Source organism: Mangifera indica, chromosome 13 (assembly GCF_011075055.1).
Source record: "Mangifera indica cultivar Alphonso chromosome 13, CATAS_Mindica_2.1, whole genome shotgun sequence".
In the NCBI taxonomy this organism is placed as follows: domain Eukaryota; kingdom Viridiplantae; phylum Streptophyta; class Magnoliopsida; order Sapindales; family Anacardiaceae; genus Mangifera; species Mangifera indica.
In genome coordinates this window covers 8266293-8279049 of record NC_058149.1, presented here as the reverse complement: position 1 = coordinate 8279049, position 12757 = coordinate 8266293, and the positions used below count along the sequence as shown (strand labels likewise).

The 12757-nt window shown below is 29.5% G+C and overlaps 2 protein-coding genes across 2 annotated transcripts; both read right to left on the bottom strand.

The window, feature by feature from the left end:
• Nucleotides 1–2283: 2283 nt before the first annotated feature.
• Nucleotides 2284–3473, bottom strand: LOC123194408 (triphosphate tunnel metalloenzyme 3-like). The gene has a single exon (XM_044607599.1). The coding sequence runs from the start codon at nucleotides 3022–3024 to the stop codon at nucleotides 2401–2403; it is 624 nt and encodes a 207-aa protein (XP_044463534.1). The 5' UTR covers nucleotides 3025–3473; the 3' UTR covers nucleotides 2284–2400.
• A 4282-nt stretch (nucleotides 3474–7755) lies between these two features.
• LOC123194059 (nucleolin-like) lies at nucleotides 7756–10289 on the bottom strand. The gene is made up of 3 exons (XM_044607189.1): nucleotides 9948–10289; nucleotides 8472–8530; nucleotides 7756–8370 (listed from the first exon to the last, which is right to left on the bottom strand). Exons 1-3 carry the CDS (start codon nucleotides 10065–10067, stop codon nucleotides 8043–8045), a joined length of 507 nt encoding a protein of 168 aa, XP_044463124.1. The 5' UTR covers nucleotides 10068–10289; the 3' UTR covers nucleotides 7756–8042.
• Nucleotides 10290–12757: the final 2468 nt, after the last annotated feature.

The window sequence follows — 12757 nt, the reverse complement described above, 5'->3', positions numbered from 1 at the left end:
TGTGTCATGTTATCCACTTATCTGACGTGACATTAGATAAACAGACATGCACTTTTCATACACAACCATCCATCAACTTAAAATTTCATATTTAGACTTAATAAAATTCTTTCTTCATGTCACATTCAAAAATAACCTTAAATATGCATGAAATGACTATATTGTGCTTGAGATGTATTTATAGGTGTAACACTTGAGAATTCTTTATTATAATAATAATGGGATGGTGGAAAATTTAAAGGACCCTAGAAATCACATGACAGGAAAATATATTGAGAGGAAATATCATCTCATTCAAGAAAATGTGCAACAAGGTGATGTCACAATATACAGGATACTTATGGGAAATTATCTGGTTGATCCATTTACCAAGAGTTTATCAACTAAGCTTTTTCTAGATCATTTGAAGAGCATAATTATTAAGTAATATGTACTCTTAAGATCAAGTTATTAGGGTTATGTTCTAAGAGTATAGTGTATTTTTGTTATAACTTAAACAAATTGTTCATAAAATAAAAGTTTTTCTTTTGTTACCATTGATCTTTCTTATAGTACATTCATGTGTATGTTTTTAAATAGTGATCAACAATCCAAAATTACTCTACAAAAGTAAAATTCGTGTATATGAAATAGTCATATATGGAAGATACATTATTTTGTTGTAGCTCAAAATAATGTTCATAACTATGAAATATGAGTTGGGCGTTTTGTTTTAATAAGGTAAGGTTCTGTGTTTATAATCTTCATGCAGATAATGAGTCTTAATTTAGTAAACAGGTATTTTACGATAGAGACATTTGTGGATATATAATATGTTAAATTATACCATGTGAAATTTATGATTTGTATAAATACCGTAACAGAAATATAAACTTCACAATTTAGCTACTTTGGCATATGCACCTTAATCCTGAGTAGGTTACATACCTTTTATTTATAAACTTTGGTCTTTGTTTATGTAGGTATCGATAAATAGATTAACTTTAATAAGAAACTTTAATCAGATTAAAATATTAAAATTTATGATAAGCTAAGTGTTCAATTCAAATGTGCAACATTGTCCATATAGTGTAGTTGGACAATGTTAATGAATTTGGTACCTTTCATTTATAAGATACGTTGAAACTTTATTAAGGGTTCCCATATGATCCCCTTAAATAATTTAATATGTTATTAGAGAAGAACTTGAATGATTGCCAAGTTAAGTTTAGTGTAACAGTGAGTTAAATTATGAAACGATTGGCGGAGGATGTCTTGCGTTAAAGTCATGTAGAGTTTTGGATTAACCTAAAATTTTTCAAAATCCACTTACTATATAAAGAGAAAATCACTATTACATGAAAGAATCCATTTTGATCTAAAATTGCAATTCTTAAATTCTCGCCAACTTGGCCGAGAGTCTCTCTTTCATTTTTTTTTTTTTCCAATTTTTGTTTCAAAATTTTTAAAATCACAAAATTGCAGGCGTTCATAAATATGCAAGCTTGAAAAGAGGTCCAGAAACACAAACGTCCAACCCTTTCATCTAAAAATTTTAATAAATGAGTAATACTATGCATATTTATTTTGAATACACATTTATATGTGTCATCACATGATTAAGTGTTATTTTATTTTTAATTCAAAATCATTCAATCACAATCACAATCACATGATGACATATATAAGTGTATATCAGTTGATACATTTAAAATGAGTAAACATAATTTTATTATTAATAAATAAATTTAAAATGTCTATTAGTGTTGAATCGATTAATTTTTAATGAATAAATCTGATTGCAACTTTGAATATAGAATTCAAAGGGATAAAATAAGAAAGGAGACTTTGAATCATAGATTTAAAATGAAATATTCATTGATCCCACATTTATATATTTATGCATCAAATTTGAGAAAGAGTGTGAAGGAATGATTTGATTTACATTTCTCTCAAAGAGAAATTCATGAATGTGAATCCTAATGCTGCCAAAGCATATAGATACAATGGGAACAATAATTTCAAGGAGTATATAGAAGATTTCATTTCTGAGCAGAGTAGTCTTTGAAATAGAAACTTTATTCACTGAGCAATGTGACATGTACACATTTTAATATATAATTTGGGTATATAAATGATATTTTATCACGTGATTAAATGTTTTAAGCATATGATAACATATAATCTGTATATTCAAATCATGTACTAAAAGTGTGTACGTATAGTTTTATTGTTATTCACCTTATAAACTCCCTCAACATAAAAAATTCACAGAAGGAAAAAAAATTAATGGACCAAAATCAATTCCATCAACAAGAGCAAGAAAACCATTGAAGCAAAAACTGAAAAAAACAACTAAGAAAGTATAGCATCATTTAGGGAATTAATCAAAATACACAAAATAAATAAGAAATTCATTGATTAAGGCAGCTTCGAATTCCCAGCTCGAAAGACAGCAAATTTAGACTTCTCAGAATAATCATATTCGATCCCATTTTCTTTCAAATACTCCTCAAGCAGTCTTTTAACCTTCTCAGGATCCTTATCCTCACACTCCACCTCATATTTAGTTCCAAATTCGTACTTTGTCTCATCAACCACCAATTTCAATCCTCTCCATGCATAAACTTCTCTCACATTCTCAAAACCCCCCAAACACAGCATCCCAAGTTCACTGTCCACCCCAAACTCCTCTATAATTCTCTTCACAACCCTCGATTCCAAATCAAACAACTTCAATGGGTTCTCAACACAATCTTTTGCCATCACCGGGTCTACTTCTTCCCCATCTTCTTCCACGCGACTCACTCCGTTAATCAAAGTTGGCTTCCATTTCAGAGAGATAAAACAACGAGTGTCTTTATCAAGAAACTGGAGACGCAAAAAGGCATGTTGAGAGGAGAGTGAGGAAGTTGGGGTATCGAAGAAGAGATTATGCTGGTGTAAAGTTTTGATGTAGAATGCAGAGAGAAGAGTTAGTAATTGGTGGTGGTCTGTGGAATGTTTTAAGCTAAGCTTCACTTCTACTTCCATTAAAGATTGCATAAATTTAAGCGTGATTTCGATGGATCGTTAAAGCTCTTCCTTGCCTTTGATCTTCACCTCGATTCTGCTCGCTATAATTTTCTTCTCTGGTAGGTTGCCTCTACAGAAAAACTTTATGGAAAATGGAAGAGAAGCTAATTAAGATGATGTCCATTATTGGATTGAAATTGACTTATGTCTTTTAGGCTACGGAGTGTTCTTCAAGCTCTTCTTCGTATAGGATCTTGACCTCGACTTTGCTCGCTTTCTTAGCACTTTCTGCTTGTATGAGAGTGAGCAAAGCTTGGGGGTTACGTCTGTTAAGTTATATTCTAACCCATTGGACCCGATAATACGAGTCTAATGAAGAAAAGAAAATGGGAAAGCGGAGCAGGAGAGGGAGAGCCAGAATTGGAAGTCTTGGCTTCAATTTTTTGACGTTACGCGGGGGAGGCATAAGTGGGAAGTCAGGATGACGATGGGATTAGAGTGATTTAATTATTATTTTATATCGGTTATTATATACAAAATTATTGATATTTATACGTGCATATTTTTGATATATAATTTAAATATATTAATGATGTCAATGACCAAACATAATTTACAAGTCATACATGTGAATTTCATAATCATACTTGGACCCAATACATCATAATCATGAAAAGAATCCAATAAAACATAATCCCCCTACTTACTTGGATGTTTGCCATCGAGTTCAATGCCAAAATCTCCCTCTCCATCATTAGAATCCTTCTCTTTGTGACCAAAAATATGAAAAGTAGTAAATAAAATATTGTGTAAATAATGTTGGGGATGTGTGATATATGTCCATTTATATAGATTTTTAAATTAAGTAATCATTAGAGTAATCATTCACTTTAGTAAATGATCATTTTTTACTTAAAACTTATTTAACATGATACATTATTTAATTTGTTCATTTGATAGGTATAAACTGAAATTCACCTTCATGCACAATCGTTCATAAGCTCATTTAATTATTTTAACTTAACCATTTTCAACTTAAACATACATCAATCATCAATAACTCAAAATCAAAGGAAATTAATAGAATTATTCTTGCTACCTACTTGTGGATATCACAAATCTATGGTAAATTGAAGTTCACCTTCATGCACAACCGTTCATAAGTTCATTTAATTATTTTAACTTAACATACAGTAAACATCAATAACTCAAAATCAAAGGAAAAGAAAGAATTATTCTTGCTACCCACCCGTGGGTATCACAAATCTATTGTGTGAGATATGATTTTGTATGTCATATGATATGTGATATAAGTAAGTTAGTCTTATGTTATGTAATCTATGACTTAAGTATTTATGATTTGAAAGCTTGAGGAAGCCTCGTGAGATGCTTTTGTTAGGGCTTGAATATGAATACATGACGAATGAAAACATATCCAATTTTTAAGCATGAGATAGAAGTTTGTTGTGCATTTAACATGTTTTTCAAAGCATTTAGGGTTTTCGATTTTAGGAGGGATTTGTTCCCATAGCCATGTGGGTGGGAGGTGATCCCACAAGTTTTACAATTTCTATGACCATATGAAAAAAAACATGTTTTTCTCATGAGCATATCTTGCAAGGGAGCACCCCATAAGCAACTTCATGCAAACGAGCCCATAATAGTGTGAACCAACATACCCTTAGTGAGGTGGTAGTTATGATTAACAATTCATGATGTTGTGTGCATGGAAAGAGGATTGCAACAGTTATATTTAGCTCATATGGCCAAAGTGTTGAATCTTTGCCTCAATTGAGTTTGATTGGCATAACAAGTAAAGAATAATTTTTCAAAAAAAGTTTCATAATTTTTTTTTTTTAAGTTTTAGATATTTTTGGCATACATTGTATATCATGTTGTCAGAGTTGGAGATATTATAGAATATTTAAGATGACAAGAGTTAAGTGAAAAAGGATATGCAAGCTAAGAGAAAAGAAAAGCTTTGTATAAGGAGGGAAAACACAGAGGTGGTGAGAGGAACTCATTCAGTTAAGGAGTCTATATGAGAGACTTATCATGAGATTATATATTTATGTTTATGCTTTATATGCTTAGCACATTAATTGGATAATGTTTTATGCTTAGAGTTTATTTTATGAAACAACGTTTACATGTTATTTGATGATGCTAATGTCAAAGTTTTATGAAAATAATATATATGTATATATACATATATATGAGTAATATTATACATACCTACTTCGAATACACAAATAAGTATATACTTATATGTGTCATCATGTGATTAGTTATTTTTTTATCATTAATTCAAAATCATTCAATCATATAATGACACATATCAATGTTAGTGTATACCCTAGGAACCATTCATGTTATCAGTTTCAAGATATTTCATCTTATATATAATCTTTTAAATAATTTATTAATAAATAAATAGTTCTTTTGTTCATATATATAAGTTGTTTCCTTTATGTCAAAAGGCATAAGATTAGTTCTTCCAAGTAAGATTAGTTCTTCCAAGTAGATATCCATAATTTAACCAAAAAAAAAAAGTAGAAATCCAGCTAAAATATACAATGTTTCAAGAAGCAATTGATAAGTGATGCAGATTTGGTATTTGGTGATACAATGTCAATTTCTTTGTTTACTTGAATTAGAAAATAGAGATTATGTGGATTAAAACTTTTTCCGTCAAATAAACAAAATAAAGATTATTGGAGATTTTTTCTTAACATCATGTTATGCAATATTTTGTTTAAAATCTTCTAGTTAGTTTAGGTTAATTTGAGTTGGCTTTGTGTCAACCCAAACCCGACTCAATTTTTTAAGGGTCAACCTTAACCCGATCCAAACTACTTTTCATGTCAAAAATCATAACTCTAACCCGATTTTTGTGTATCATGTTGTGTCAAATTAACAAGTCGTGTCAAATTAACAGGTCATGTCAAATTTTGTCAACTCTAATATCGAAGCTTAATATCTTCAATACCTGAGTTAACATTTGTATGACATAGATTGACCAATATGATGGCATGAGTTATGTTCTATACACTTTTGATTGACATTGTCATAACATAGTTACAATCTATACATTATTGGTTAACCTCATCATGATGTGAGTTATATTGTTCACATATAGGGTTGACACTATCTGAATGTTGAGTATACTATCCACATTATTGGTTAGCCTTGTCATGACAAGGATAGGGGTTACACATCATGGGTCAACACCCTTTTTTAATGAGTTAGGGTTTGCACATTTTTTATAGATCCATTGAGTAAGTTTTCTTTTGTATGATAAAAATGAGCAAACCCTAGACTTAAGAGGACCCCATCATTGTCTTTGCTAGTAGAGGCTTGAAGTGGTCATGCAAGAGGCTTGGGACCTTGTGATGATTATTGATCGTAAGGGGATAAGAGTCCTAATTCTTGTTGTTGAGGTAGGAGAATCCCAATGCTAAATTAAAATGGCAATGACATTGGCCAGACCACGAGCGACATCTTTTAATTATATACATGCTCATCAAGTGAGATCAACTGTGCTACAATGACTAGAGCAAATTGGTTTCCAAAAACATGAGAGTGTGCATGGTCTTGGAGGAGTAACACTATGGTTGGGACTAGATTCTTCATTAATGGCATCCTTCTAACATCAAATTAGTGACGTTGAAAATTGCAACAATGAGAAGTTTACTAGATTATGAGTGTTACTCTGTGCAAGATCGTTGAGAACAATTATGAACTTTGAAATTACGATGAATAGAGTGTCGTTTTAATGTGGTTCAACCTACTACTTGAAAGTTTATATCCACAATTATGTTATTGGGTGATTGAATTTATAATTTAGCAGTATAATAGTATAAGGTTAAAAGTGTCAACCCTAAGTTTATATATAATTTTTTATTTATAGAATAAGAGGTTAGAGCTACATTAGTAATTGCATAATAGAATGTTGAATATCATTCTTGTAAAAAGTTGAAAATCATGTGCTCCCTTTTTGGTATGAATTTGATTGTTTTCCATTGTAGATGGAGATGTTATGGAAATTAGTCCGATGGAAATAGGATATTGCCGTTGCATGTTTAAGAGATCATAGGAATGGTCGTAATTGTTAAAAGTTACTTTCCCCACAGAAGGTCCTCTGATACTTTGTTCAATAGAATCAAGAGGATTCGTGCACACTGCATAATATCATAGTGAACCAGAAATACAGACTAAACTGAAAAAAAAAAAAAAATTAGAACTACCGGGAGACTTAAGGGGGTTATGTTAAAGTCTTGATCTGGAAGAGCAATACATTTTAACGGCTATTCTAGCCTTCCATTTTCAGTTGCTTGGCATCACTACAAAACTGATTTGCTTGAGGACCGTAGTTACAATTATTTGTTAATTTATATGGTATCAAGATAATAGCATGTCCAAAAGCATCACTCTTTTGACAATTTAATATTTGACTACATAATAAATAATACCCTTCTAGAAATAACATAATTTTATATTGATTTAAAAGGTTAAAATTAGTATTAAAAATACAATAAAATTATTTATACACACTTTAAAGTGTATAATTAAAAATATATCTAATATATTATCATATAATTGGGTAATTTTGAATTAAAATTAAAATAACATTTAATCACTTGATGATATATCGGTTGTTTTAATTATACAACTTAATCACTATATTTCAATAAACTATATTCCCTTGCGATGAAGATGATGTGAATTCAAGCTTGGATATCTTATGTTGTGATCTTATAATGAGTCAACGCCAACCAACTTCTCTACTCATCAGCCTTAAATAAACTAACATAAACATCCCCAATTTCTACAAATTCAGTACCAATGGCCACAATATCCACATTGACATGCACCATAATAAATCTGTAATAACAACATAAACACTCCAAATGCTGCTCATTCACAGAAGGGATAGCAAATATTTCTACTCTAAGCAAACTGATTGACTAATTCCCACCTTCCCTACCAAAACCTCCTGAGACAAAGGTAAAGAAACATTTCAAAGCTAGTGGAACCATAACTAGTCTTCACTTTCTCTTTTTAGAAGGTGGCTGAGGAACATCCTCCTCTTCTTCCTCATCTTCCTCTTCTTCATCTTCATCTGCATCATCTTCATCACCATCATCATCATCCTCATCATCGTCTTCACTTTCTCCATCACCATTGGCCTCAGGATCATCCTCAGGATCGCCTTCCTCCTCGCCTTCTTCTTCACCAGAGAAATCTTCATCATTTTCATCATCATCCTGTTCTTCAGCATTATCCTCATCTTCATCGTCATCCTCCTCTGTTTCACTAGCATCTTTAACATCTGGATCAGGCTGGTTCCTCTTGTGAAGTTCATCAAAGGAAAAACTGTAAAAAGAGAAGTTGCATCCACCAATACCCTTGATTTAGTTTCCCCTTATAAAGTAATAATGCAGAATTAAGATGAGGAACCAAAAGAACGTTATTACCTCTCATCAATTAAATTCAATTTTCGTAATCCATTGTTATCATTCAGCAAAGATCCTGTCTGAAACATATTGTAACACATTTTAGGAATAAAGCATGAATAAAGAAGTATAAAACAAGATATTTGCTCTTTTATGTCATTGAACAGAGACTGATCCTACACAACTTCTACATATATTGTTGCTCAAGGTAGACGTACACAGGGAATTAAAAAATGCTTATTCATCAATCAAATTTCATCAGTAAAAAATACTAACTAGACATGAGTAAATATGTTGGCAGATGATAGCTACATGAACCCAAGGTTTCCAAACTACTCGATTTCTAGAAAATTAACAATTTCAACTCGTTGTACACAGAACAAAATACTGAATGCCATTAATTTTGTACAAGAGAAGGTCAGATAATTTATGCATTAACAAGTTAAACAAATTAAGACTATTTGAAATGGCTCAGAAGTAAGAGAGATGAGAAAGTTATTCAATCCAACACATTGACAGGAATGCACAAAGAGCACGTTATAAGACAAACAAAAGAATAGAAAAGTGTGAATGTTAGGCAACAATTTGATAACTAAAATGGAATCACCAGCTCTACATTGTGGGCACAAAAACTACTATATTCTAAGATGGTGCTGCAGCACCAAAAAATTAGCATTTTTAAGGTCCCAAAGAAAATTAACAGCCCAATACCATGCTGTTGGAAGGTGGGTTCTATCAGGCCCTTCAGTGTGGTCCCAAATTTCTGAGACCAAACGTTTCTTTCAACTGAACAGATCAGGAGATTGAATGAATTTACTGTTTTCACATACTAAGGGAAAGAGCAAAATATAGTGGGCACCAAAAACTGCTGAGTTTTCACTTCATTTTGAACACCAAAATATGCAGAAGTATCAAATACTAAACTCAACTTAAAACCACAAACAGTAGGGCTTCTCAGGTGGCACACAACATATCGATCAGCATTCAGAACTAAAACAGAATGTAATTCTCCATTCACAAACAGCTACTCAGCACATAAATGATAATACCCAAAGCCAAGTTAATCACGTACTCAGGTAATTACAGGTGATAAGAATCACAATTACATTACAATATTTGTAAATTTAGACTTAATAGTAGAAAATAAAGCCCACTGATAGGTAAATCTTGACAAAAGTGAACATATATCACTAGACAAAAGCAAATTATCCTCCTCCCAGAAACACTAGGAGTGTTCCTCTCTTTAAAGAGATAACGAAAAAAAAAGTCGCGAAAGATTGACAAGAAAAAACACACAACTCATACAATACGAAGTAAAAATCAAAACTTTCACAAAATCAGCAGATCCCACAAATTTCCCATAAAACAAAACCTATGATAATCCTAGATATGGTAAAATCAAACGAATTTATCCAGCTCAAGTTAAAATGTTAAAGTGAAGCTACTTGTGTATGCAATGAGCCCAATTAGAAAATGTAATAAAAAGATGAAGTATACCAGCAGGACAAAGCAAGTGAGAGACTCAGAAGCAGCAACAAGAGTCTCAACCACAAAAGCCTCCATGACAGGGAGTACCCACATACTCTTTACCAAAGAACTGCAACTCTCAATCTCCATTTTTGCTCAAAAAGTAAGAAACTATGCTCAAAATCAGAAAAAAAAAACAGCAGAAAGTATTATGACAGAAATGGGAAGACTTTATTGTCAGTAGCGAGACCACAAAATCAGTAAGTGAAAGACCGAAAAAGAAAGAGCAGCGAGAGCTGATTGGCTTACTGGGTCTGGTCGGTTGGGTCGGGTTACAGTGAACCCTAGGGTTTTGCTACTAATTTGATATTTCCATTTTTGTTTTCTACGAGGGGCTTGGGCTATGAGGACTAAAGTGTCATTATAGAAAATATGATTGCCACAATAATTGTATTTGGGGGTGATTTTGAATTCTCCGCTTTTGGGATGCTATTATGGAATATAATTATGGGCAGGGTAAAATATATTATACATATTTTATAATTCAATATAATATAAATATAAAAAATTATAAGTATTATAAAGTATATTAAAAATTATTTATATAATATATTTATATTATTGATAAAAATTGGTATATATTTTTATAAAAAAGATAATGCAGCAAAGTGTATTTGAAAAATTTTTTAATTTTAAAAAATATTTATGATATTTTTTAAAATAATGATATAATAATATTTTTTATTATTTTTTTATATTTTATTATTTTTATTTTAAAAATTATATTATATAATATTATATGATATATAATTTTATTACCATATTTTGAAAGTCAAAAGTTTATTCAACTACAATAAGAAGACATAATTTTTAGAAATATTTTCAGAAGACATAGCTGTGATTACAAAATAACATATATACCCCTAAAATAAATCAACAATGGTTTTAGAGGCCTTTCTGTTAATTATTATTCACAAAAAATATTTAATTTTTTATAATTTATAGGGACATTTATGATATTTTATTATACAAATTAAAATAATATTATTTTAATATCAAATTAAATTTTAAGTTTGATTTAAACTCAAACTTGAATTTGGCTCATCTCAAACGAGTTAAACTTAAATATTTTTGAGATAAATTCGGAAAGTTTGAACATAACTCTATTTAAATCAAGTTAAACTCAAACTTAGGCTAATTTAAATTTGATTCAATTTGAATTTAACTTTACTTACATCAGTGATGGAATACTAGAATTGTTCAATATCATCTTTCTAACTTGTTTATAAAGAACTAACAATCTTTGTTAAATGGTTCAATCTTCTTGATTTGTTTTTATATAGGGGTCATAATTAATAATATTTTAAATAATTTATTAAATATAAAAAAAATCCACTAATATCATTTGTTCATCGGTTTTTTGATAGCCATTTTTTGTTTTTGTATATACTATGTATATTTTCACCTTTTTACTTAACTTCTTATATTATGTCCTTTCAAAAAATAAACCGAAAGACTATAAAAAAACCTAGTTAGTAAATCAATTTTATTTTTTCAATTTCATGGAAGCAATATTGGTATTCTTTGCAAAGATCTTGTAACTTTCTTATAATCCTAGTTAGTAATTAGTCATATTATTAGTATATTATTTGTGTTTTTATATTATTTATGTATTAAAATATTTAAAAAAAATTGAATCCAAAACATATTAAACGCATATTTTACATTTTTCTTATATTAAACACCAGTTATACGTTGTATTTTACGTTTGTTATATTTTTGAATTTTTTACTAAACTTAAAGTATAAAATTGTCACTTCTATTTTTAATTATTTACGAAAATATCATTATCATTTAAGAAAAACCCAACAACATTTCTTTCTTAATTCTCAACTTTAATTTTGTGTTTTTCTCCCTTGTGGCATGTATAAAGATTCATTATGATCTGAAGTTTGAAATCCAAATTAATTAATTTGTTTACTTTTTTCTAACTGACTAGTACATTATTTATTGTACAAAGAATTTTGATTATGTATTATATTATACTAGGTTTAATAGTTAATTAAATATTTTATATTTAAATTATTATATTGATTTTTAATAGAAGATTCGAGAAAAGTATTAGAATTATTATAATATTGTCATATTTTTATAAATGTATTATTAACAATATGTCGTGTTATATCCATATATACACATTATGTACTTTTCCTATATACAAATTTTAGAGGTCTTTTTTTTAACAAATGCATTTTTCATTATTTATTGTATTATACCCATATAATTCATATACTATTTTTTTCTCATTTTCGTATTTACTAACTAAGCTTATAACTCACGGGCAATGCTATTAACCCCTCAATTATTAATCTTTTTAAAGCCCTCATATTTATAATTTCACTCTATATTTTATATCGTATGAGTAAAATTATGTGCATAACTCATATGTATAAACAATGACAAGTCATTATGTGACTAAATAGTTTTAAATTAGAAATAAAATAATACTTAATCACATGATGACATACCATTGTTTATGTATATGGGCTACGCATATAGGTTGTGCACATAGTTTTATTAATATCTTATCAATCTTTTTTTATATTATAATCTATTTTCTAAGTAATACAATAATACAATTGCGAATGAAAAGGTTAACTTTATATATACAATAAAATTATGTATATAATTTTATACACAAATAAAGATATATCACCATATTATTAGGTGTAATTATCAAATTTTATACTATCCAATCATATAATAACATATTATTAATTGTATACAGAGTTGTACATATAATATATATAATAACATATTTTTGCTATAAATAAATAAAA